Below are 27665 nucleotides of genomic sequence, written 5' to 3'. Positions count from 1 at the left end.
GCCCTGGGGCAGGAACAGGGGGGCGGGTACCTGGAAGTCCTATGGATGCTTTATGATTGTTAGGGATGGTTTTAAGAAGCTGAGCCTTAAAGGTCAGGCCATTGTCATAGTTATCTTGATACAATCTTAGGCCCCAGGTGAGAGGGCAAGAACTTTCCTAAGCCTCTAAGTTCCTTCCTTTAGCAGTAAATTTTATGATCAGTGGATTACACCATCCCTTAGTGGGCTGTAAGGGCCAGGCTGCAGGCCAATGTGTTGAGGAAACTACTGTCACATCTGCCACGGTATTCAGGAGCCCTTGAAACTGTTTGCCCTCTAGAAACAAAGTCAGCATGGGCCGTGAATCGGTTATTTTCTGTGCCCAGTAGATTTCCGAGGATCTTGGGGAGGATGGTCCTTGCTCCTCTTTCATATAAGAGAAATGGCCGAATAGTGGGAGTGGTAGGGCTTGGGCTATGCGCTCTCCAGCCCTAAGGGTGAGTGGTCCCTTCGTGGCAGTGACTAAGATTTTTATCTCCCCATGGTAGTCGGTGTCAACCACTGTAGGAGTCACCGTTAGGCCTGGACACTCAACCGATGACGAGAAAAAAGTCTTTTGGGGAGGGGACCCAAATTCACCTGTGTTAACTGCTGTTAATTGAGGCATATAATGATCAGGGGTGCCCCAGGCGGCATCTGCACTCAATGTGAGGACACAGATGTCTACTTCTAACTCGGGCCAATGGGGCTCGGCACCAATCTTGGAGCTGGAGTTAGAGCAGCCCCAATAGCCAGGTTAATAGACTTAGAAACTTGTTGAGAAAACACATCTACCTCATTACAAAGCTTGATCATACCATTCATATCTAAACTCTTGGTTTTACCTCTCAGGGCAGCCCTACATGCCTAATTGCGTTTTTAAGAGGAAGTTGTCGGACTAACACACCCTCACTTTTCTCAGGTCCCAAAATTCTCTCAGCTGCTTCCTGTAATCTGGCAATGAACTGCACATAGGACTCTTGGGGCCCTTGTATAATCTTGGTTAGGGGCATAGTTAGCGCCCCTGCTGCAGGGACAGCGCTGTGCCATCTGGGCGAGGACACCAGGGGAGAGCCCTAATTGTTTTTTGTCTGCAGCGAGAAATTGTCTTTACTGCAGATTTTATCAGCAGTCCAGGAGGCTGTCTTTCACAAACTCTGACTTTCAAGTTAAATATTGGCCTCTAGTGAGGACAGACTGAACAACTTTATTTCATTCATTGGGTATCAAGTAGCCTTCTCTTGCTAAACCTTCTAATATAGATACTATGCATGGGCATTGATAATCGATGACCACCGATTTGCCTGTGGCTTAGTTTCGCTTTTGCAAGACGCATCTGGAGTTTTCTAAAAAAATCTTTAGTAAGGGCTAGGAGGCAAGCACCTTTTCTGCCCTCTTCTGCCTGTTTAAGGAGATCTCTGATGATTCCCCAATTGCTAAAAAGGACTCAGGGACATCTTCTCCTTGGTTTATCAAAGCATTAATATTTTTGCCTACTTTATTCTAAGTTAAAGGGTGTATTTCAGAACCATTCAATACCAGCCATGGACATCTCTCGTCCACAAAACAAAAATATTTTATTAAATTCCTTTTTTTAAAACTCTTATCCCTCTCTCCTTAAGAGAACCCTTCATCTCTTGACCTAAATTCCCCATGGTTAATGGGACAACAACTGAATGCCTAGGCTTACCTCTCGATGTCCGTCCGTGACACTCGAGCGAAGTGGCGGGGGACTGTCCCACTGTCTCACTGTCTGTGCGGTACCTCTTTAATCCGTTGTCCGAAGGGTGGTCGTACCTCGTGCCCCACTTTGGGCGCCACTTGACCCGTCCAGCAGGTCCAGTTATTTGAGGGTCACGAGGGGACCTCCTCCTAAGAACCAAATGGGGGGTAGAGAAAGACGAGGGCCTTGTATGAATAACGACACAAGGAAACCGTTCTGGAATGTATCAAAGCCCTGAATCTATTGAAAAAGGTCCAAGGCTTAAATGCACAAGCAAAAGGGGAAGNACAGATACTTATCAGTGGGAGGGGTAGGGCAATACAAGCAAAAGGAGAAGTACTTATGGGAGGGGGGGCAATAGAAATTCTTTCTTTTGGCAGCTACACGGGGGAGCAGGAACTTGGTGGTATCAGGGTGTGGTCAGGACATCGGGCGATGGCTTAGGGCTGGAACATTCTCGGAATCGGTAGGGCTGGAACATTCTCGGAATCGGTGGCCCGCTTTTGACCCCCTTTTCTTCTCGGGGGGAGAGGCCCAATTCAGAGATCAAGAGTTGTCTTAATAGCTCCCAACACCCCATCACATATCCTTTGTGCTGGTAGAATGTAATCTGAATTGCCTGCACCTAGCCTACTGCATCACCTCCAATTTTTAGGTCTATTTTGGGTCTCAGAGCTATGTATAGGCCTAGCCTGGTAAATTCCCTGAACCTGCCGGCTTGCAACCTCCCAAACCCTTGTCACACATCCTATGATCTGGTCCGGTCTAAAAAGGGAAATCTTTAAAATCCCTTAAGTTACAAAACCTAAAAAATTCAGGAATATTAGTGTTTGTTTTTGGCCCTTGTACTCAAAAGGCAAAGGGATGTAGATCTCTGAGAGTTTAAGGTACCCTAGGTCATCCAGGGATACATAGTGTGACCTTTTCTTAAACAAAACAATCTCCCAAAACAAAACAAGAATATATAAAAGAAATGGATGGATTTCTCAGGCAAAAAACCCAGAATAGTGAAAACAATTCTTAACAATAAAAGAACAGCTGGGGGATTCACCATCCCTGACCTCAAGCTTTACTACAGAGCAACAGTGATAAAGAACTGCATGGTATTGGTACAGAGACAGATGTGTTGATCAATGGAATAGAACTGAAGACCCCAACATAAAACCACACACTTAGGAACACTTGATCTTTGACAAAGATGCCAAAAATATACAATGGAAAAAAGAAAACATCTTCAATAAATGGTGCTGGTCTAACTGGCTGTCTGTATGTAGAAAAATGAAAATAGACCCATTTTTGTCACCTTGCACAAAACTCAAGTCCAAGTGGATCAAGGATCTCAACATAAAACCAGATATACTGAATCTAATAGAAGAGAAAGTGGGAAAGAGCCTTGAACTCATTGGCACAGGGGGAAATTTCCTAAAGAGAACTCCAATGGCTCATGCTCTAAGATCAAGAATTGATAAATGGGATCTCATAAAACTGAAACGCTTCTGTAAGGCAAAGGACAAAGTCAATAAGACAAATTAGCAACCTACAGATTGGGAAAAAATCTTCACTAACCCCACGTTCAATAGAGGGCTATATCCAAAATATATAAAGAACCGAAGAAGCTAATCACTAAAAAAAAAACAAACAACCCAATCAAAAAATGGGGTAAACTGAGAATTGACAACAGAGGAATATCAGGCTGAGAAGCACCTAAAGAAATGTTCAAAGTCCTTAGTGATCAGAGAAATGAAAAACAAAATGACCCTGAGATTCTACCTTACACCAATCAGAATGGCTAAGATCAAAAGCCATCCATTGGATGGAGCCTAGGGTCCCCAATGAAGGAGCTAGAGACAGTAGTACCCAAGGAGCTGAAGGGGTTTGGAGCCCCAAAGGATGAACAACAATATTAACTAACCAGTACCCCCAGAGCTCCCTGGGACTAAACCACCAACCAAAGAGCACATATGGTGGGCCTCAGGTGACAACACATGTTGGAGAGGATGTGGAGAAAGAGGAACATGCCTCCATTGCTAGTAGGATTGCAAACTGGTACAATCGCTCTGGAAATCAATCTGGAGGTTCCTCAGAAATTGGAAATAGATCTACTTGAAGACCCAGCAATACCACTCTTAGGAATGTACCCAGAAGATGACCCACCATGCCACAGGGGCACATGTTCCACTATGTTCACAGAAGCCTTATTTGTGATTGCCAAAAGCTGGAAACAACACAGATGCCCCACAACAGAAAATGTGGTTCATTTACACAATGGAATACTACTCAGCTATTAGGAATGAGGACATTCTGAGTTTTGCAGGCAAATGTATGGAACTAGAAAATATCACGCTGAGTGAGGTAACTCAAACCCAAAGGACATGCATGGTATGTACTCACTAATAACTGGATACTAGCCATAATAATAATAATAATAATAATAATAATAATAATAATAATAAAAGTACAGAATACCCAAGATACAGAACTCAAAAAGTTCAGCAAGCTGAAGTGCCCAAGTGAGGATGCCTCTGTTTCACTTGGGAGGGAGAAGAAAACAATCACAAGTGGGGAGGGAGGGAGGGAGGGACCTGGCAGGGAAAGTGGATGCGGNGGGGAGTGGGGGGGGGAGGGGAACCTGATCTTATATTGGGTGAGGGAAAAGGACTGAAACCCTGAGGGCCAGCAGAAAGAATGGAAACAGGCAACCTTGGGAGGTAGGAGGTTTGGGGACCCTCCAGAATGCACCAGAGACCTGGGAGATGAGAGACTCTCAGGACTCAAAGGGAGGGATCTTAGATGAAATGCCTGACAGTGGGGAGAGGGAACTTATAAAGCCCACCTCCAGCAGGAAGACAAGACAGCAAATGAGGGATGGGGTTGCCATCCCACAGTCACATCTCTGACCCATAATTGTTCCTATCTGAAAGAATTACAGGGATGGAAATGAGAGAAACCTGAGGAAAAGAAGGTCCAAAGACAGGCCCAAAGTGGGATTCAGCTCAAGGGGAGGTCCCAAGACCTGACACTATTAAGGAGGCTATGGAGTGCTCACAAAAAGGGACCTCGAATGACTGCACTCTGGAAGATCCAACAAGGAGCTGAAAGAGTCAGGTGCAGATATTTGTATGTTACCCAATCAATGGACAGAAGCAGCTGACCCCTGTTGATGAATTAGGGAAATGCTGAAAGCAGCTGAGGAGAAGGGCGACCCTGTGGGAGGACTAACAGTCTCAGTTAATCTGGACCCCCGAGATCACTCAAACACCGGACCACCAAACAGGTAGCATTCATCAGCTGATATGAGGCCCCCAACACACATACAGCAGAGGACTGCAGGGTCTGTGTTCATTCAGAGATGACTGGAGGCCCCAGAGAGTTTAGAGGTCAGGTGGGATGGGGGGTGTGGACATCCTTGTGGAGACCGGGGTTGAGGAGGAGGTATGTGGAACAGTCCACAGGTGGATGGGGGGTGGGAGGAATAAAATTTGGAGTATAGAAAAAAATTAATTAAAAAAAATGGATGGATTTCTCAATTTAACTACCAAAGTTAAACTATGAATAGATCAACAAACCAAACATTAAAAATAAGGAAATAAAAATAATATTAAAACCTTATGTCTACCCCACCCCCAGTACAAACCCAGGTTCCAGATGTACTTACAGCAGAATTCAACCAAACTTCCAAAGATTTACAGCCAATACTTCTTAATTATCCAATAGAAAGGAAAGGGAAGGGAAGGGAAGGGAAGGGAAGGGAAGGGAAGGGAAAGAGGGAACACTTATAGACTCATTCTATAAAGCCAGTGTTACCCTTAATATCAAAACTAGGTAAAAACTCATGGAAAGAAAACTATGGGCCAATATCCCTTGACAGGAGGCATCTCTTAATTCCAACAGGTATTCCTTAAAACTCAGCATTAAAGTGAACCAGTGTGACACCTTGACAGCACTCGGACACTGCCACTACTGTCAGACCCATAGGGGCCCAAAGTAGAAGTTAGCACTCTGCCGAAATGATTTACAATAGTTACCAACAGCCACTCTAATTACTTCAATTAATTGTATAAGAATCCTTTAATAATGGCCAAAACGAGAGTAGGCCAACACCTCCCAAATGTCTCTAGGTGCTGAAGTTTAGGATGCAGTGTTTTGTTTTTTATTAATTTTTATTAGATATTTTCTTCATTTACATTTCAAATGCTATCCCCTTTCCTAGTTTCCTCTCTGAAAATCCCCTATACCCTTCCCCTTCCCTCTGCTTCCCAACCCACCCACTCCTGCTTCCTGGCTCTGGCATTCCCCCATTACTGGGGCATAGAATTTTCACAAGACCAAGGGCCTCTCCTCCCATTGATAACCAACCAGGCCATCCTCTGCTACATATGCAGCTGGAGACATGAGCTCTGTGGGGTACTGGTTAGTTCATATTGTTGTTCCTCCTATAGGACTGAAGACCCCTTCAGCTCCTTGGGTACTTTCTCTAGCTCCTCCATTGGGGGCCCTATGTTCCATCCAATAGATGACTGTGAGCATCCACTTATGTATTTGCCAGGCACTGGCATAGCCTCACAAGAGATAGCTATATCAGGGTCTTGTCAGCAAAATCTTGTTGGTATATGTTAATAGTGTCTGGGTTTGGTGGCTGTTTATGGGATGGATCCTAGGTAGGGCAGTCTCTGGATGGTTGATCCTTCCATCTCAGCTCCAAACTTTGTCTCTGTAAGTCCTTCCATGGGTATTTTGTTCCCCCTTCTAAGAAGAAACAAAGTGTTTTTAAAGACAAGCCACGATCAGTGTTGGGGTGAGTTGGAACAGTCTTATAAAATTTGTCTTTTTTTGCAGAGCTTAGCAGTATTTTCCATATATCACATGACATTTATTTTTGACTTATACTACTAGTTATTTTAGTTTTATGTTTTAACATGCAGAAACATTAATTGTTATGGTTGATATATCTGGACCATGGTCAGAGTCACAAATGGTCTCAAAAGTGTTACCAAGCAGATATTGCCATTGCAGGTAGGGTGGGATAGAAGTCTGAGTATTTAGGCAGCCATGAAATAGAGTCAGGACAAGATGGCTCCACCCTAGTCACTTCACTGTGCTACAAGAGACATTCCAAACACTTAAAGTACTATAGAAACACTCAGGCAAACCAGCACATTAAACTGAGTCTTCTAGAAAAAGCTCTTATACAAAGATACTACACACACACACACACACACAAATAGTAAATTCATGGAAAAGTTCAAAAAGTTTGTTTTAAATTCATCAACCATTTTCATCAAATTCAAGAAATTCCAGGAAGACAGTGAAAAGATCTATTAAAAATACACTCAGTAGCAATAGCTAAAACAGCAAAAACACACTTCTAGAACCCGGTATAAAATAATCTAATAATATAGGGAAAATGTGGCACATAAGAAAAATGCTGAGAACAACAGAGAGGTGGCTTGTCTGTAACAGAGCCTGGAAAAACCGTGAAGTATGAATTAGAAGGACATTTGGGAGGTTGAGAATGTCATTCTAAAATGCCATGTATAAATAATAGTATTGTTTTTCTGCATGGATGGAGCCTTCTGTAGAAGCCACTTAAAAATGGCTACAAAAGTTATTAGCTTTTGTTTTTACTACAAAGACATTTCATCTAATAAGCAAGGGCACATGAAGGTAGCAGCATTACTTATAATTTGAATGTGCAAATAAACTGTCCTTTATTGTAATTGCTTCTATAATTTTTTGAGTTTCTAGAAAACTAGAAAGGCCTTACAGGATTGGATTATACCCAACTTCGTCAGAAAACTTCCTAGCACAAACAATCTAAACGAGCTGCTTCTGTACGAGCAGGTGCCTGAGACCATCAGAACAGGACTCTTCTGCCCTACTGATTTGCATATTGTCACATGCCATGTAGTCCTTGGGTCACATTCTCTTGTTTTATTCTTTGGTAGTCTAAGCTTACATAGTTTTGATTTAGTTAGCACACCTCCCTTACTAATGACTACTACAGTCTTACTAGAAATGGTCACCAACCTAACTATAATTCCCTTTTTCAAACTCAAATAGGTAATCTAAATGAATATGTCAATAAGAATGCCTTTTGATGGTGATACCTAAGTGAAGAAAGATGTTCTTGTTCTAGACCATGATGACATGAATATTCTGGCATGTAATTGTGACTGTCATAAATAATTAGGGCAGCATATGTCCATCCACCAAAGTTGATCATATCCCATGTGTAGTAATTGTGAACTTTTTACATGAATTCAGGTTGTCAGTGTCGACCCAGGACCAAGGTTAATTATCTATAGGACTCCTGGCTGTCAAGACGATGAAGTCCTAATACTTTCATTTATATATACTTTTATCAAATATGCACACATATATTATTTGTCAAATACACAAACATACACACACACACACACACACTCCTAAGACACAAATATCTTTCTGAGGAAAGCCTTCGGTGGAAAATAATAGCATCCAATAACAATAGAGTCCAAGACTCAAGGACACAACACATGAGTTTAAATTTCTTAACCAAATGTCTCAGTTTGTGTTTGCTTCTTGAAACAAAATAACTACATTTAGGAAGTTTATGAAGAGCAGAAATGATTTCTCACAGTTCTGAAGCCAGGAAGTCCAAGATGGAGTTGCTGACAGGGTTAGTGTGTAATGAGACTCTGCCCTCACTTCCAGGTGGAATCTTATTGCTGGTGTCTTCTTGGGGTGCTCGGTGCTTTATCTTCACATGGTAACAGGCAAAGGGTCCGCAGAGCTGAAGGCAGTTGCCGCTAGCCCCCTCTAAAGGCATGAATTCATTCCTAAAGGCTCTCATGATACAATCTATATCTTTGAAGGCCTCAATCTTTAGATACTACTATAATGGGTATTAAGTTTCAACATAAAATTTTGGAGGAGACATATTTGAAATATAACACAAAAACAGTTATGAGCAATGAAAGCTAATTTCTCCTACTAAGCAGGAAAGATAGTAATTTACTATTTTCTGTTCAGTCTTAAATGTGAATATAGTCACTGTTCTAATATGAAATAAAGAATAAATGGTGCACCAGGAATAAAATACCACCCTCCACAGAATGGATACTCTAAGGCCATGGTAACAAACAATTCTCAGAAGTCTTCAGGCTCATCTACTAAACCAGTTGCAGCTTTCTTTAGTGTATGTGGTTTATTTAAGCACACACACAATGAGAATTACCTACTTCTGAAAGCCAGGAAAACAGGAGTTGAATTGAATGTCAGCCAATGAACAGTCTCACTCATATAATTCTAATACATATATCAACCCATGAAAGCCTCCACAATCATGTAAGCCTCTAATGTTTGAATTCCCTTTGCCCTTGACCTGAATAAAAGGTCAGCAGTGTGCTCAGGAGTAGACCTGAACCATGTGGATCTCCTTTCAAATATAGTAAGAAATACATTGAGTTTTGCCATTTTACACCAGAAATTGAGTGTTGGGCTCTCCAACCCTGGGCTGTTTTGTAGTCACTACTCTTTGCATTATCATAATTGTTCACTTACATTAGGCCATGGTAATACCAACATAAGAAGCAAGATATTCTGCCAGTCCATTATATATGTCAAGTATAGATTACCAAAACCACCATTTAATATTGAAATAACAAATATAAAGCTCACGTTGCTCCTTATTAGTGTGAAAAGGAGCCATACTTACCTGTCAGGCTACTGGAATAGTGCAGACTCCTGTATTTAGTAAACAACATTTTAGTGACCAATGTGGCTGTAAATATAGTCTTTGACATGTGGTATCTCAAAAGTGTGAGAGTGTGAGTGTGTGTGTGTGTGTGTGTGTGTGTGTGTGTGTAGAAGGTATAGAGAGGAGTCTACTATTTTTACAAATAATTTTATTTCCAGAGACCATCATAAAAATTCATCTAGAACATCTTACTGTGGCCATTTCACACAACACTAAATTGTTCCTGAAAACAGCAAATACCATGTGACACATCTACTATCATAAAACAAACTAGTTTAAATTTATTTGGAAGAAAATAGGGAAAGGGACAAAGAGATGGGTTGGTTCTGCAGTAATAGAAAAGAGTTCATAAAGGGCAAAGCCCAAAACCTTCACACACATCATGGTCTTCTAATGTAGAAACAGGCCAGCCCCACTTGCTGGCCAGAAGAATAGCTTCTATGGAGGAGACTCCTGTGTCAAGGTCACTTCTTCCTCTCTGTGTCAGAATGGTACTTCTGTTTAGTTTCCCATCGATGTAGAACAGATTGGCTGGTTGCAACATTATGCATCTTATCTTGATTCTGTAGAGAAAAATAACACCCAACTCTTGTCTGCTGTGAACCCATAGTGTTTAGAGCCTGTTGCCCTCCTTTACATCATATCTACATTCAGATAGGTAGTTTTGATATAGATAGTTTGGGAAAGGTGAAAAACTTATCCATTGGTTTCCTAGCAGTTGTCGAGTACAGACAACTAGACAGTGAGAAGGCTTCTGTAGTTTGGAGCAGAGAAGCAAGCAGAGAAGCAGAGAAGGAAAATCTCAAATTTCTTTATAACCATATAAGCCTCACCTCTTCCAGCCACCTGTCTTCCCGGGGAAGCCTCTGCAACCGGTTTTTTGTCAGCTCAAGTTGTAATCCATCGAACCTGCATTTAAACCAGCGGTGAGCCTCTTCCAGATTAGCTGTTATCTGAACACAGAAACAGCCACAAGTTCTTTTGTGCTCGGGTCTGGGAGATTTGTACCTTGCCATCAGAAGACTCAGATTCTCCCATGGGTTCCTTGCAATGTTTGTACAGTGTACTGACAGCCATCATTCTGAGGGAGTACTCTCTGGGTGAGACTGTAAAGGACACATGCAGGCTCCTGCTATCTACTTGTCAGAGCTCCCTGGCTTTCCTACACCTAGCAAGGCATTGGCAGACTAGGTCTCAGCAAACGTGTGCTGCCAAGTAGCTTTCTGATATCAGCAAGGCTGGCTTGTCGGCATGCTCTAGTAAGGTAAGAGGATTGCGCTCCTTTGATGTAATTTAACTTTTTAGGAACTACAAATTTTTTTCCAGGTATATTGGGTACAACCTGATAACAACAACTTCACTCTCTAAACCTAACCCAACCCAACCTTTCTCCAGGTGCTTTTTTAAAACAAAACAAAACAAAACAATAAAACAGAAGTACAGGGAAAAATGCTGAAATGGCTTCATAAATCACACTTTTTATTGTATGGCAAATGAGAGGGAACTGGCATTGAAACTTACTAAAACAAATCGATTAGAATAAGATAGTAGTGGGCATTGACTAGTGGACTTAATTTGTAGACAACAGACAGTTCACAGAAAGCAAGCACAGGCCAGGAGGTGGATCACTGGGTAAAGTGCTTGTTGTGTATGAATGAGGACCTCAGTTTGCTCCTCAGAACCCCCATTAAAAACCGTCTGGGTGTCGTGGCATGTCCTTGTAATCCCAGAGCCAGGGAGGAGGAGACGAGCAGATCCCTGGGACTTGCTGGATAGCTGGCCTAGTCTAGCTGGTGAGTTCTAGTCCAATAAGAGACCCTGTCTCAAAAAAAAGGAGGGGGTGGGTGGTACCCGAGGATACCCAAGGTCATCCTCTGGCCTCTACATGCATGCTCACACTCATGCACAAGTGCCTCTATATGTGAACATGCAGGCATGTGCATACACATACTTGAAAATGAGAGTAAATGTAACTTTACTAAGGGCATACAGAAAGTGTCCTAGTTGGCACTCAAACATGGGATTAAGAGTCCTTTTCTTAATAAGGTTATATCATCATGTAACTTAATGGGCAGGACAGGAACAAACGACAAATTGACAGTAATGTTATTGTGATACTTTAAGAATCTCCTTTACATGCCACTATACCATCCATGAACATATGTGTGAGGCTGGTCATTACTGCAGCTCCCAGGTTTTAGATGGGTAAGAGTAGTGGCGTGAATGTTAGTGATAACCAACCGCTTTCTGATTAGATGTGAGGCCTGTTCTCCAGAAGGCACACTCATGTCTGCTACTGTAAATCTAGCCAAGACCTGGGGGCCAGGGAACTCACAGGGCGTCAAGCAGCACTCGTTAGATCCACGCCTTGCTGCTTTCTCCTTCTGTTTAGAAGTATGCAATTGAACTTCAGAGTTCATTAATCTTCTCGCGTTCGTTCTCTATCATCAGGACACAGAATCCTAACTGAAATTCTTGACGGGAAAGATGAAGCTTAGTGAAGTGCTGGCCTTGCCTGCTGCACTCCGGACAACTCTATCAGTGGCAGACTTAACAGCACTCTGTGCTTTAGGATGGCTGGCTGGATTTCTCTAAGTGCCTAGGCCTGGCTCACCTGCTCGGACTCCACGCTGGCTTCTTTTAGTTTATTTTCTGTTGCTTCTTTACATCTCTTCAGGTGTCTGATAGTTTCTTCCAATTCCTAAACATGTGACAGATTTTTAACAAACTTCCAGTACGCCATATAGAACCAAAATGCTTCAAATTTCTAATATGGTGATTAGGTCATGAAAATAAGATGGGGCACTTTTGAACTTCTATTTTGTATATTCATACAATGTAATCTATAGTCTACATAAAATGTTTGGTTTTGGTTTATGGATTCTTCTGGGAGAAATTAAGTAATCTCTCTGTCTATCTCTCTGTCTGTCTCTCGGCCCCCCCCCCTCTGTCTTTCTTCCTTAAATAAAGAGACCCTTTCATGGTTTTTAGAAGGTAGGAGGAGCTCACTGGTCTCCTCAAGTTTATTTTTAGCTTTACACTTTCTGTTAGTTAGGAATAGCTAAGATTCCGGTGGCAGCAACAAGCACATTCTCTCTGCAGAGAACAACCTAGAGCTGAAAATCTAGAAGACTAAGAAGTCCAGTGCACATGGAAGCTCTAGTTGTTTTATAAAAGCAAACATCATATCCCAGACTACCATGATTTCAGTATGGAGTGTCCTTCAAAAGGTTCAAATGCTAGCTGCTTAATCTTTAGTTAAGAGTTTTATTTTGGAAGGTGGCAGACACGTTACTGAGTGGGGGCTAGCTGGTTACTGGAGGTATCTGAAGGATATCCTGGTCCTAGTCCCCTCTACTGGGACACGCTCCTCCTATACATGTCAGTCTTCTCATGATGTCCTGTCACAACTCGGGTCCAGGATCAACAGAGCCAGGAACTGGGACCTGAAATCTAGGAGCCACGGTCTGACATAAACCTTTCTTTGTGTCAGGTATTTTTGCTGCTACAGTGAGGAAAGGAATTAGTATACCATTTATGGATGTATTTCTTCTATAGAGTGAGTCTAGGAAAATGTAAGTGCCTTCTCACTGGATTTAGGCACAGGAACTTGCTAATAACTGTTGTGAGGAATCTTAAAAAGTCCATACCTTGCACCGATTTTCTAGTTCCAGCCTCACTTTTCGCTCAGTCACTAGTCTCAGCTCCTGCTGTTTATTTCTCGCTGAGGTCTCATACTGGCTCTTAGCTAAGAGCTCCATCTCTTTCTGCAGGGTATTCATCTCAGATACAAATCTCTGGATGCTCAAGGACTGTTAGGAAAAGGGGAGGAACATGGTGAACATGTTAGAATTTTACATTAATCGTGAATAGAGTTTTGGGGAATCATATTTTACCTGTTCATAGTTCTTTTTCTGATATTGATCCTTAATTATCTCCATTTGCCTCAATTCCATTTCTATTTGCTGGGAGTAAATACAAAAATAACATAAAAAGATGATCAGTAGATGAAGTTGGTCTGAGTGATTGAGAAGTTTTCAGTTTCTGCTGGATTCTACTTCCTATCTAGCCCACTGGTAATAGCAGGGTCGCCACCAAAGCAGAGATGACGCCACAGACGTAACCTGCCCACTTCCCGGAAAACCCAGCCGCTGCCAGGGTGCTAAAACAACTCCCAGATATCCCAGCTGCCCGGACTCTCCCAATACGCCGAAGCGGGGAGGAACAGGGTCAGGCTCTCCCACAACCTTCATCCTCTCCACGTTCTGTGCGTTGTTTGCCTTGGCTGACAAGTGCAGCTTTATTTGGGCCCTTTGGTTCTTGAGTTTTTCCTTGTTACTGTTCACCACTTTTTCCAGCTCCGTAGCTTTGTGTCGTAGCTCTCGGTTTGCCCGGGACACTTCCACCGATCTGAAGTTGGCTTCGTCAAGAGCTTTCTTCAGCTGAGGAGACAAAGGAACAAGAGGGAAGGAACGACTTTCACCTACTATCCAGGAAGAGGCATTTGGGTTTGTTCCTGTATTGACAGAGAGGGAGGCCTGGGAGGTGGCTCCGCAGTGGAGAGAACCAGCTGCTCTTACAGAGCGCATGCTTTTACTTAAACACGTAAATAATAAGAGAGTGATACAATGTATGGTTTCTGATTATGCAGATTTATAAAGCACAAGTCAATTTTCATAGTTTTAAACATTTGAGAGGAACTAAGACTTTAGATGAAGAATGTGAGTGAACTTGTAGTCATGAGCTGCATCTTGTGAGCAAGGCTGTGGAGAGAGTACCTTCCAGCCTCAGCTTCACCACCTACATGTTGGTTTCTACAGGTAACCTCCACAAGCCTCAGCCTGGTCAACTGAAAACTACGTGGAGCACCTAAAAAGGAAGCAGGGCCCCCACTGCACTGCCTCTGCTCTGTGGTCACTGCCATGCTGTAACTCCTTCCTTGCTGTCACAGCCCGTGTGGCTCACACACACTTGGCCAGTGCTCACTAGCACTGCATGTTATTCTATGGTATTGCTTCTTGCTGGGAAAGCATTTTAACACTTTTGTCTCATGCAAAAGCACTATGACAATGAATGAGTTTACACTGTCCTGGTCCCCACCCCAGCATAGTGTTTTCCTTTCTGTGTCATTTGCTGCAGAGCTCTGAACTGAATTTATTTTTAAGAGCTGAGGCTTAAGGGATTTGCCAAAATTTACGTTTTGAGGTTTCTTGACTGTGACGTGCAAAGTACATTTGTATGGTAATTCACAAGCTTTTTAAAGAGGAGGGCTGAGGAGGGTGACAGGCGCATGCAGTACAGGCTTCCTGTCCTGGCTCTCACACAGGAGTCCCTTCTTTAGATCTTAACGGTCCCCACCTCTTCTGTTGCACCGCTCGGTCCCATGAGGCTCCCCTCGGCTACCTCAGTGCAGGCTGACACTAATCTCTAGGCGGGTTTGCCAGATGCTTATTACAGTTTAATTCTTTAAACAAACATGAGGAGTACTTGTGATGACCTTGCTTTTACGACAGAGGGAATGGATCCAGAAGTCAAGTCACTTAGAGACAATGACTACATGGCTGATACAAGCAGGGCTGAGGCTCAGCAATGCTCAGGTCACATCCGTGCTTCTCACCACGGGCACACTCTGTTGCCAGGTTTCCTCACATACTCGCCATTATCACAGATGTTTCCTTTATGGCTTCGGGTTTTTAATTTTAGATTTATTTATGTGTATGATTATTCTGTTTGCCTATGTGTATGCATACCATGGGTGTGCCTCATTCCCAATAAGATCAGAGAGGGCACTGGATCTCCCGAAACTGGAATTCTGGGGAGGCTGCAAGCCACCATATGCATACCAGGAATTTATTTCTGGTCCTCTGCAAGATCAACAAGTACTCTTAACGTCTATGCCATCTCTCCAGCCCCAGGATTCCATTAGAAAATGTTTTCTGAGCCATGAGCTCTAACTAACGGTTGCTTTTTACATCCAGGACACCTGTTTGTGTCCTATAGACCTTGCTTTTTTTTTTTTTTAAAGATTTTTTTTTTTATTTATTATATGTAAGTACACTGTAGCTGTCTTCAGACACTCCAGAAGAGGGCGCCAGATCTTGTTACTGATGGTTGTGAGCCACCATGTGGTTGCTGGGAATTGAACTCAGGACCTTCGGAAGAGCAGTCAGTTCTCTTAACCGCTGAGGCATCTCTCCAGCCCCTAGACCTTGCTTTTTATAAGATATTTATACAGTGGTTCTGAGTTCACAAAACTTTTGTTTAAAGTATTATTAACTGAAGTTAACTTGTAAAGTTTATCTGTCCACAACTACTACATGTGATAAACTTAGTAAGACATAATCCATCTCAAGCCATGTTTGTGTTTAGTATGTCTAGAATAATTTTTATTATTTAAAACAGATTTTTAAATTTAAATATATTTTGATATTCTTCTCCTCCCTCAAGTCCTTCCAGATCTCTCTGTTCCTATCCACCCAACTTTAAATTTCTTTGTAAACAAAAATTAATACACAACAAAACCTAACACCCTTCAAAACCAAGAAAACAAAATAAAACCATAATCCCCCAAACTGAAACCAAATAAAAGCACACAAAAAATTAATACCTTCCCTTCAATGTTCATGATATTACAGTTAATATGTTTATTCCTCCTTTAAAATAGCCTTTTGACTTAATTGTCCCTTTTCAACAGAACCATTTTACTTGGCCCTGATTTTCAACTACTATGTTGCGATAATAGTTTCTCTTTATTCTCCCTTACTTTCTACTGAAATCAGAACAAGTTCTGTACAATCCTCAGTTTAGAACCTAGAGTGCTCGAGTTTTTCCTAACAGTTCACTTCCAGTGATCTAGTAGACACGGCCATGAGATCAGGCAGGTTCCTCTGAGGTAACTTGGCTTTCTCTTATGTAGCTCAGCTTTGGCCAGGCTGCATAAGAGGGCCTAGCCCAGTGTCTCTGTGAGACTCAAAGCTATGCTTTGTTTCCTGCCTTCTAGCCCTCAACTAGTCTAAAATGACTTTTTTTCTTACTTTGAATTCCTTCAGAGCTGCACACTGCCTCTAGTTATCCAAGAACACCTCTCTGAGGCCTTGCATTTTTTCTCATGTCGAGAGTGGCAGTCACAAGGGTTATTTGGCTCATGCACACAGCATGAGTCACATCTTTTACAGCTCTTTTTGCTTTTGTTTTTTTTTTTTTTTTTTTTTTTTTTTTTTTTTTTTTTTTTTTTTTTTTTTTGTTTAACACAAGGTCTCACAAAGCCTAGGCTGACTTTGAACTTAATATGTAGCTGAAGAGGACCTTGAACTTCTGACCACAATGCTTGAATTGTGTGCAGTTAGAGATGGAAGCCATAGCTCTGTGTAGCTGGGCAAGCTTTCTACCAACTAAGCTATATTCCCAGCCCTTCTACTGCTGTTGAGTGTGCCTCTCTGGAGATGGTGGCTACACAGTAGATGGGGAGACAGACACACTGAGGAGACAGTGAGTAGATCTGTCAGAAGGCAGGCAATCATCTCATACCTCTGATAGGAAAGTTCCTTAAGGCAGCCCCCTGCCTGGCAGGGAACTGTGTGTGTCACCAGACTGCTTTCTTGTCAGTGTTGCTGTGCAAGGAGAGGTGGCTGCAGCACATCTGGCTTGCTGAGCAGAGGGACCAGAACAGCTAAGACAAGTGCAGGCCCTCTGTACCTGCTCTGCTGGGGACCTTCCTAGGAGGCACTCCTCTTTCTCAAATGGCCCCATACCTCAGACACTTCCCTCTGTGATGCTTTCTTTGCAGTCTCTCTTTCGGTTTGAAACTGCTTCCTCAGAGCTTCAATGCGCTCTGCATGCAATTCTGCTTCTACTTTGGATTCCTCAGCAACCTGCTCTCTGTTTTGAAGGAAACAATAAATTCACTTTAAAAATCATCTAAAGAATTAAGAAGGGTTTTCAAGAGAATGTCAGCCCTCTAAACAACCTGAGACTTATAAATGAGCAGCCTCATGGATAGAGCTCAAAACCAAGGAAAAAGCAATGGGTTGCTGGCAGTGTAAAATCCAAGCCCACCTCTGTATAAAAGGATTCAACCAAAGTGGGAAAAGCATTCAGAAAAACAGGAGAGTAGACAGTCACACCTAAAAGATGACTGCTTTGTTCTGTCGTGCTTGATATCAGTCACTTATTCTCTAGGCTTAAACTATATCGTTTCTTTTTCTTAAGTGAGAACCTTTCATCTGTTCAGCATTCTTAGTTTGGGCTCTTTGGTCAATATCCATGATTAGGCTTCTGAAAATGATAGAATTCCTTGAAAAGGTAAGCAGAATGTGTGTGGCATTTATAGCTTTTTACTCTTCCAAGGACAAATGAAAAGTTCCACACCAACAGACTTAATCCGTGACTCCTTGTGGCCTTAAGACTGATCAGGTGGGGGTGACTCAGGGAGTGGTTCTGCTGTGTGACCAACAGCAGTAGGCGGCTGCCTTGCTCGCAATCCTCTCTTCCTTCTCTCAGCATCTTTTCTGTGTCTGGATGATGTATCCATGTTCCCTGCATGCTTCTAGAAACACCTCTGCTAATGGACTCTGTGTGTCCACCTGGCTGGCATGCTGAGGAGACCTAAAGGCTAACTTTAACTCCACTCTCAGCTCTGGCCCACACAGGGGTCCTAACAGAGAATTTTACTACATCATCTCAATAACATGCTGCTATCTTTTCTTTCAAATATTATATATTTCAAAATTTTATTTATATATTTGTCTGTGCGCACGTATGCACATGCACATGTATGTGCACATGCAGTGTCAGAGGACAACCTGCAGGATTTGATTCTCAAGTCATCAGCCTCCATGGCAAACCCTTCTACCTAGTGAGCCAGCTCACTGCCCAATGATAGTTTCCTAGTGACATAACATAAAGGGATGGGACTCTCTGAAGTCATTAGTGAAATAATTATGTCTTGTTACTATAGCCTCCCACACCTTTCACACCATAGTCACCACAAAATATATTTATATACATATAGACACATATGTGGAAGAAAACTATTATATATATATTACATATTATATTTTGATTTTCTATTTTGTTTGTTATGTGATTGAGATAATGAGTTCCACTCTGCTGCCTCTGACTGACTGCAAACCTGAGCTCCAGCAGTATGGTATCTGATCTTGGGTAGGAATGCCATCTTCCTCCCCCATTTTCTTATCTATGGGGATAGCAGTGTTGGCCATCATATGACCCTAGTTGGTATTAGGGAAGTGTTTAGTATAGTGCCCAGTACAAGCACACAGTGAGCGTCAGCCTCCGTGTCAGTCATTATCATTGTCATCATTTAAATCTAAAGCTCAAATTCTAACTTTACATTAATTCCAATTTAATTTATGCTTAGATTAACTTTAAAACAATTTTCATTTTTAAATATTTATTTAATAAATAAGTGTATGTGTGCATGTGTGTGCATGTGTGTGTGCGCGTGCACGTGTATGTGTGATGTGGAGGCCAGTGTATAACTTGCAGGATTCCATTCTGTTCTACCATTTGTGTCCCAGGGACTACACTTAGGTTGTCAAGCTTGACAGCAAGAGCCTTTACCTGTTGAGCCATCACCAGCCCTTAAGTTAACTTTTAATTTATTCTTCCCCTCGGGCTTCCATTCCTGCTGCCACTTGTGTAGATATGAGCTTCAGTTTTTCTTTTTATTGTAGAAGGAACACTCAATGTGACATCTATTCAAACAGAGGTTTGCATGCATAGCATAGTGTTGTTAATTATGGGCTGCCTAGAATAGAGGTCTTTAAAACTTATTTAGCCTGCTCTTGTTTTCTCCTGAGGAGACCATCCATTGTTAGCTCCTGAAACAGTCTTCTGGTTCAGTGAGCTATACTCGCCTAGTGTCAAACCCAACAACAACCCTTTTCCTCTTGATTTTCTCCAAGTTTAGTGGGGCCCTTCTCTCTACCCATGGGACAGAGTCCAGCTCTCAGCACAGAGCCAGGAAGGCAAGCAGCAGCAATACTCCTTCACGCAGAGCCCCGAGCCTTCATCTTCTCACTGCCTGCCTGCCATCCATCTTCAGCCAAGTTTTGCTTCTATACAATCAGGAATTTTCCAGATCTAGACTATTCTTATTCTGTGTAAACTAGAGCTACAGAAACGAACCATCTGCAGATGCTCAGTAGATAGCAGCTGCAAGGCCAATGGCTCCTTCTCTGTCCTTTTTCTTCTCCTTGACATAGTGCCACGCCCTGACCTTGGTTCTACCTATACTTTTGCATGGAAAACAACACACTTCAGTACATTAGCTCTCATCTTTGTAAAGATGAATCCAGACTGTGACCTCTATTTAGAGCTAGACTTGTATCCTCTCATAATTCTTCCTCAAAACCAATGAGTCTAAAACGTAATCTCCTAGGCTTTATCTTTCTTCCTAAGTATGTACCTAAATTGGTACAAATTTGCACAATGTCAAGAGGTTGGCAAGCTTCAAGTGAGGTAGGATTTCTCTTTGATGAAAATACCAGCTATAAGTGGTAGGTAAAGAAACATTTTTGAAGCAAATGAGTCTCACCTTATTCTTTTCTTGTCATTGACCCTTGCAATAATCCTTTTAGCTGTTGTGAGAGGGATTATACTTTATGTTTTGTAAGACTAAAAATATTTTTCATATATTTTGATTATGGTTCCCCTCCCTCAATTCTTCCCATATCAACCTGCTTCTTACCTACCCAAATCTACATCCTTTCTTGTATTCTCTTGTTAGAAAAAAAAAAAGAAAGGAGAAAAAGATATAAACAGGTAAAATAAAAACAAACAAACCTGAAGAGGGCAAACCAAACTAATAAATATAAAAACAAACAGTACCTGCAGAATTTACAGGATATTCAGGGTTAAGAATGACTCAGTAGGCAACAGTTATCTGACTTGGATAAGTTTTTTAAACGATTATTCCCGCTACTATACAAACACCATATTGTTTTAGCCAACACCACACAGCCTTGTGGCTGTACAGTTTGTAAAATGTAAAGTAAAACTTGCACAGACTGCATATATGGAAAGTACCTTCCTCCTTTGCCTTAGCTTCTGCCCTGACCCTACATTGACTGTACAATTAGTGACAAGAATAAGGTTCTACATGTGTTTCCAGTGATACTAGTGTCTAAATCATATTTACTGCAATACTGTTTGTAATAAAACTTTCATGGTTTGATATAATCAAGTTCAGATAAAAACTAAAAATGATCCATGGCCTATCATCTGCTTAGATGTGGTTGTTCCATTTCTGATGAGTTACACCCAGTCAGACTCCTGGGATTCCTTGTCCAAATCTATATTATTTATTTTGGTTTCCTTAATTTTTATTTACGTGTGTGTGTGTGTGCCATGTCCCGGGACAACCCTTTGGAGTTCACTCTCTTGCTGCCTTGTAGGACTGGGTATTGAACTCAGGTCACCTGACCCACATAAGTGCCTCTACCCACTGAGCCATCTCTCTCAGCCATCACTTTTTTTTTGAGATAGAATCTTACTATGTAACTCAGGCTGGCTTCAAGTTCATGATCTTCCTGCCTCAGCCTTCTAAGGACTGAAACTACCAGTGTGTGCTTCCATACCTGGCTCTAATAATGCTTTAAAAGGATAGCTTGAGCTTGGGAGAAACATATGAGTGTCCTTTGAAGTAGTCTTTAAGTTTGGGTTAACTTCTCATGAAGAATCAGCTTGATAATGGGCAAAGAACTGAAAAGGAGAGTCATTTAGGCATGCTCCAGCCAGCTATTACCGGCTGCTGTTCAGCTATGCCTAGATGCTTTCAATGACCGAGACAGATGCACCAGCTCATGCAAGAGAAAGAAAGGGCTTTACTAGCTTCTCCGAGCCAGCCACTCACTCTCCAGAGGCGCTGCCCCCACCTCACTAGGAATCCACTGTCCTTACTTAAAGGCTTCCAGACTCTGCCGCTCACGCTCTTTGCTTTCCAGTTTTTCTTGGAGGTGATCAAGCTTTGACTGCAGATGGCCATTTGTCTGGAGAGCTTGCTCTAGGCTCATGGCCAGTTTCCTGTTGTCTTCTCTAGTTATATCTAGAGACTTCTGTAGTGGCTCAATCTGAAAGAGAGAGGAGTGCCCATGAGTCCAGGGCTGTCAGTAGGCCAGTCTTTACTCCTTAGACTTTGGCTGTAAGTGCCATTGAAATGATCAGTCAGAACTAGGAGCAAACACTATGGTAAACCATCACACACATACCACACACACACACACACACACACACACACACACACACAATCACCAACACCACTTTCAGAAGGCAGTTCCATTGGAGATCAGAGAGCATGAGAGAATAAAGCTAGCTTACATTAGCCTACATTAGAGCCTTACATTAGAGTTTCATCAGTTAAATTATCCTCTTACTGATTCTATCCTCTGGTCTCATTCTCTAGGCATTTAAAAACTGGCAACTATTCCTTGTCTACTCTTCCAAACCAGGCTTGTTTGAGGGCTAATGAGAAGTCTCAGTAGGAGAAGGCACCTGCCACCCAGCCTGCTGCCTTCAGTTCAGTCACTTGTACCCATAGGAGAAAATGGCGTCCCACAATTTGCCATATGACCTTCACACACACGTGATCCACACAGAGTACACAAGTACTCTGGCCTCCAAATAAACATTAAAAGGCTTATTTATGCTTTCTATAAATGTGTGGATACATACTTTGTGGGCACCCACGTATGCACATGCCTTCTCATTAACAGGGTTGCCAGCTACCTTTGAGATTATACATTATTTTCTAAATCATTTAACTCCCGAAATAAACTGTGCATTAATAAATGAGAAGAATGTGGATAACAGAAGACAAAAAAAATCAGTCAAAATTACGCAATTACCCATTTCCTATTCATAAATATGTCACTGTCAGAGTTCTTAGTGAAAAGGAGCCTTCTCCATTTCGTTTCATCTTTCTAGTACCTAAGGTCACAACAGAACTGAACAGACTGGTGTTGCAGCTCTAACTACCTCACTGCTGTGCTGGGCCTCCACAATCAGCATCCTGGCCTGCCACTGGTCTACTTCCGCTTCAAGCTTCTGTACTCTTTGTTGATTTAGAGACCTAAAAATAGAAAGCACAAGAAGTGACTGTAAAGGAGGGCACAGGGATGATGGTATCATGTGTCAGGTCCCAGGGATGCTTTTGTTCTGGAAGCTTGGGCTGCATTATTAGCAGTCACACATGCTTCGTCTTCAGGGCAAGAAAGGCTCCTAAGGAATTACAACACTGTCTCATGTGGGACTCAATCACGCTTACTTATAAGGCTATGAATCAATTTTTTTGACTGATTTCTGGCTTGGCAGTTTTACCAGCTTGGTAAGGTTTGGCCTATGGTTGAGATTTTTGCTTCTAAATATAACAGCTACACCAAGATGTATTACGGTAAGCAAACAATATTTTACATATTACTATCTTGCATTTGAAAAGGTTAATGTACTAGAGAACACATTTATAATACACAAAGTAAAGATAAGTACAGTGGGTAAAATACAACTCACTTGCTTTCTCATAACATAGAAGTAATATGAACTGGAATATACACAATTACTCCAGACGTACTATCAGCCTCAGACCATTTTTTCTTAGCACAAAAGAAATATTAAATGTAACTTTTATTTTTTATTGTTTGTCATTTTATATAATTCAATCAAGTCCAGTAATTAAACACAGCTAAAAGTAATTCTCAGGCTGATTAACCTAAGATAATTATTAATCTTGCCATTTGGCCTGAATGGTGCGGAAGGTGGCCATGTTAAAAGTCCACAAACTTCAAGGACACATTTCATGCTACTCTAACAGGGGCAACTTGGACTTTTTGAAAAGCTTTCTAACTGCAGATTTAGCTAACCTGCTAGTTCTTCAAACACCATTTTAATAGTTTTTCAAAGTGCGTGATACTCAAGAGACTTCATGTTCTCCTCAACATGGCTGAAAACAGAAATGCAGTACCTTTCCTTCTTGAGGCCTGCGATCTCTGAATCCCTCCGCCCGAGCTCTATCTGGACTTTCTCCAGGGCTCCCTGCATCTTACTGTGAGAAGCCAGCACGTTTTCCAGCATGATTGTAACTTTGCAGTTGTCTTCTTTAGCCTCTGCTAATTGTCTCTGAAAGTTTCCCACCTAAAGGAAAACGAAACAAGACAGAAAAGGGAAAAGCATGGTTCACTTTTGTTTAAGTTACTGTGTTTTGAGAAGAAGAAATGTCGTCCACGTGGCAGCTTCCTGACCACTGCCACAGCATAGCACACAATGAAGTGAACATACTGGGCCAACAGCTTCTATGGTTCAGAGGTGATCGTGGAGAGGTATGCTCAACTGTCTTCTGATGAGCTCAGAGGAAGCGAACATATCTGAATTTATCTAAGGACAGAAGACTGGGATGAAAAGAGAAGCCACTAAAGCATCATGTCCATAGGTCTCTCTCTTCCAAGAGGTGGTAAGAAGGCTGGCTGTCAAGGAGCTTGAGGTGGGCTGGTAAGATGGTTAAGAGTGTAAAAGCACTGCCCACTTAGCATGATGACCTCAGCTCCCTCTCTGGGATCCATATGATGGAAGGAGAACACTGACACCTCCACAATGCATCTACACAGCAACAAATTGTGTGTTTGTGTGTGTGTGAAGTTTAAGGTATGATAGAATTAGAGAAAAAAATATGGCACACATACATAATTGGATAGTATTCAGACAGAATAACATAATTCTGTTATTTGTAGCAACATGGGTGGAAGTGGCAGACATTAGACTTTACTGAAATAACTCAGGCATAGAAAGATACATAATGTATATGCTCACTTAAATGTGGAAGCTAAGAACCTGATCTCAACAAAGTTGAAAAGTGTGATTGCTAGAGCCCAGGAAAGGTGGTAGAGGACGGACACGGAACAGTTACCCAGTGCAGTGGTGCCACTGGATAGGAGGAAACGCTAATGGTTTTAAATTACAATAAGATAACATATCTGCCAAGAATTAGTTAAATGTTTCATATACAAACAGAATAAGTACCTAGTCATATACACATCAAATGTTCTCAACGTAAAGGATGACTCATACACATCTGAACTGACAGATATGCTAAGTATGGTATGATTCTTACAAGGTTTATAGATGTATTAAAATGTCATACAGTGCACACAATTACAATGTGTTAATGAAATGTCTAAACACATTTTTATAAGATGTTTGGGAGGGGATTGCTGCTCCTGCTAAGTCACACAGGAACATTGTTAAGGTGAAGTCTCACAGCAAGGCCATATCACACTAACTAAATGCAAAGAGGAGGCTGGGCAGGATAGTAAAAGCCATAATCTCAGCCCCAGGGTCAGGGCATGGCCAGGGACTACGACACTCTCAGACCAGCCTGGGATACATGGTCATACCCTTTGCCAAGAGATGTTCAAAGAAACAGGTAAGTAGAGGACCCTCAGAGGTGATTACATTATCTATCCATCCATCAGATGGACTTCAACAGAAAACAATCAGACTCTTCGGGTAGTCATAGTGTGTCATTACAGAAAAATTTAGAACAATTTTAACCCTTCATTGATCACATCTCCTCTTTTCATGAGTGGGAAAAGGAAGTTAGGGAATGTGGCTTGTCAGGTTTCATGCGCCCCTGCCAGAGAGAGACTTTCAGAGAGGGCGCCTTGCCTTCTTGCTCTCCCTGTCCTCCAATGCCTTCAGGTCCCCTTTCAACTTCTGGCTCTCTTTCAGGGCAGCATCTCGACACTTCACTGCTTGGGCCAGTTCTTCCTCATTTTTCCCAAGAATAGATTTCATCTTGGAAGGAAAAAGGAAAGAATGCATAACATTCTGAAGCACAACAAACCAGTGAGTGTAATAAGGCACAAAAATTTATAAAACAAACATGAAAAATTAAATATGCATACCCACTCTAATAAATAAACCCACTTCCATTAGCTATTTATCCCTTTACAAAATAGTATAAATATTAAACAATCAAATCAGTGAGTAAGCAGGGGTTCCAGGGGCCTGCCCTGGCTGGACCGGGTTGCAGTGGGATACAGCATCAGACGCAGGCCAAAGAACTGAGCATCTCCAGCCTCTTAGCTCTCTAACTATTCTGTGCTTCACTAAATGCTGGGGAAACAACTCTTTACCTCTCTTATTATCTAGTTTATAATTCTCTGTGCTTCAGTAAGCGCTGGAAAACTTAATACTTTATATACCTGCTTTATAGTTCTCTGGCAATTAACATATGCTGATTGGCATATATTAATTACAGATTCAGATGGTATATGGAAATCAGTAGAAGATTTATTGTTAAGGTTCCTTTTTCTCTTGCCTGGAAGCCTCACCTCTCCATGGCCAGGTGAGAGGGAGGCTTGGAGCAATTAACTTTTAACGAACCAGGAAAACAAAGTCAGGCTCATAGAAAGAAAAACTTCTACTCAAGCAAATATGCATACACACACATTCATATACACTCTCATCTTTTTGGTGGGTCCAACCATCTGTCTCATCAACATACTGACACACACACACACACACACACACACACACACACACCCCTATACTTATATTTGATAGGTGGAGCAAATGCCGCCATGAGCAGGTTTCATTGAGCAAGTGCCAGTGCAGAAAGAACTCATGCTTTCTGGATGAAAAATAAGCTCCAATTTTATTGCTTAGAGAAAAAAAAAAAAAAACCCTTCTACCTTTTTATTGAGGAAAAAGCCCTGTCCTTGTCAGTAAGAAGAAACTTGCTGTTAAGCAAAAACCTATCTCATGGTAAGAAGCAGCCTGCCTGCTCTCTCTGCTCTGCTTCTGCTCTGCTCTGCTCTGCTTCTCATTCTGCTTCTGCTCTTATTGTCATCATTCCTAGTTCTTGTACTTTTTCAGGACATATCATCACATGGTATTATAAGCATTTAAAAAAAATGCTTAGAATCACAACAAGTTCTAACATAAATTTAAATCATAAAGTGAATAAGGAGTTACAACAGAGATGTTTACATGTGTTTCCATTAAGACTAGTTATCTAATTAAATATTCATTATCTTCCACTATTTCTACAGATCATTAAGAATTTAAAACAAGATCTTCAGCACAAACCCAGCGGAGGGTCCCAAGGTCCCCAGAGGACTCTCCACACATCAGGAGCCCTAGCATAGCCAGGATCTTGGGATCACTGGGGAGTGGAACTCAACATCTGTTCCAAAGAATCCCAGAGGGTCTTGTGCCAGCAGGAACAGGAAAAAAGGAACCCTACATGACCAGTGGCTGGGATTCCTTCTGGTGGCTCTAGCCCCATGCCATTTTGGGCACAAAATGGGCAGGCCCTAGCACACCCAGGATCTCTGGATCGTTGAGACCAGCCTACGCAGGAGAATAGGTGGGCAGCAGAATCAACAGAGTTTCTTGGACAGGATCCCTTCAAGCCTTCATTCCAGGACTGACCCCAGGAATGAGGAGGTGGATTTGAGCTCCAGACTTCTGTGCAAACCTCCCTGCAAGAGGAGAGCTTGCCTGCAGAGAGTGCTCTGACCACTGGGACTCAGGTGAGAGTTGGACTCGCAGGAGTGCTGACAGAGGCTAACAGAATCACAGGAGGATCAAGCTCCAGCCAGAGACAGCTAGAATATTAACACCAGAGATTACCAGATGGGGAAAGGCAAACGTAAGAATCTTACTAAGAGAAACCAAGACCACTGGGCATCATCAGAACCTAGTATGCCCACCACAGCAAGTCCTGGATACCCCAACACACTCAAAAGCAAGACCCGGATTTAAAAGCATATCTCATGATGCTGGTAGAGGATTTTAAGAAGGGCATTGATAACTCACTTAAAGAAATACAGAAGAACACTGCTAAACAGGTAGAAGTCCTTAAAGAGGAAACACAATAATCCCTTAAAGAATTAAAGGAAAACATAACCAAAACAGGATGGAATTGAACAAAACCATCCAAGATCTAAAAATGGAAGTAGAAACAACGAAGAAAACCCAAAGGGAGACAACTCTGGAAATAGAAATCCTAGGAAAGAAATAAAAAACCATAGATGTGAGCATCAGCAACAGAATACAAGACATGGAAGAGAGAATCTCAGGTGCAGAAGATTCCACAGAGAACATCAGCACAACAATCAAAGAAAATGCAAAATGCAAAAAGATCCTAACTCAAAACATCCAGGAAATCCA

At 41.9% G+C, this 27665-nt stretch overlaps 1 protein-coding gene across 9 annotated transcripts in view; it reads right to left on the bottom strand.

Annotated features, from left to right (window-relative positions):
* Nucleotides 1-9617: 9617 nt before the first annotated feature.
* Nucleotides 9618-27665, bottom strand: part of Ccdc150 (coiled-coil domain containing 150) — a 98632-nt gene continuing 80584 nt past the window's right edge. For 3 of the 9 annotated variants that reach the window (XM_021174009.2, XM_021173999.2, XM_029478860.1), the window contains 11 exons: nucleotides 25155-25283; nucleotides 23458-23627; nucleotides 22476-22569; nucleotides 21402-21571; nucleotides 17231-17357; nucleotides 13727-13921; nucleotides 13376-13444; nucleotides 13130-13291; nucleotides 12094-12180; nucleotides 10313-10432; nucleotides 9774-10042 (listed from right to left, as the gene is read on the bottom strand). In XM_021174009.2, coding sequence (XP_021029668.1) covers nucleotides 9944-10042; nucleotides 10313-10432; nucleotides 12094-12180; nucleotides 13130-13291; nucleotides 13376-13444; nucleotides 13727-13921; nucleotides 17231-17357; nucleotides 21402-21571; nucleotides 22476-22569; nucleotides 23458-23627; nucleotides 25155-25283 — 1422 coding nt within the window. In that variant the 3' untranslated portion in view covers nucleotides 9774-9943. Of the gene's footprint in view, nucleotides 10043-10312; nucleotides 10433-10487; nucleotides 10586-11814; nucleotides 11954-12093; nucleotides 12181-13129; nucleotides 13292-13375; nucleotides 13445-13726; nucleotides 13922-17230; nucleotides 17358-21401; nucleotides 21572-22475; nucleotides 22570-23457; nucleotides 23628-25154; nucleotides 25284-27665 lie in introns of those variants that run through there. The other 6 variants (XR_002378905.1, XM_021173989.1, XR_002378901.2 and 3 more) reach the window with 6 other exon arrangements.

This window comes from Mus caroli, chromosome 1 (genome assembly GCF_900094665.2).
Source record: "Mus caroli chromosome 1, CAROLI_EIJ_v1.1, whole genome shotgun sequence".
NCBI classification, from domain to species: domain Eukaryota; kingdom Metazoa; phylum Chordata; class Mammalia; order Rodentia; family Muridae; genus Mus; species Mus caroli.
Note: the sequence above shows the minus strand (reverse complement) of the source record. Positions and strands in the feature narration are given on the sequence as shown.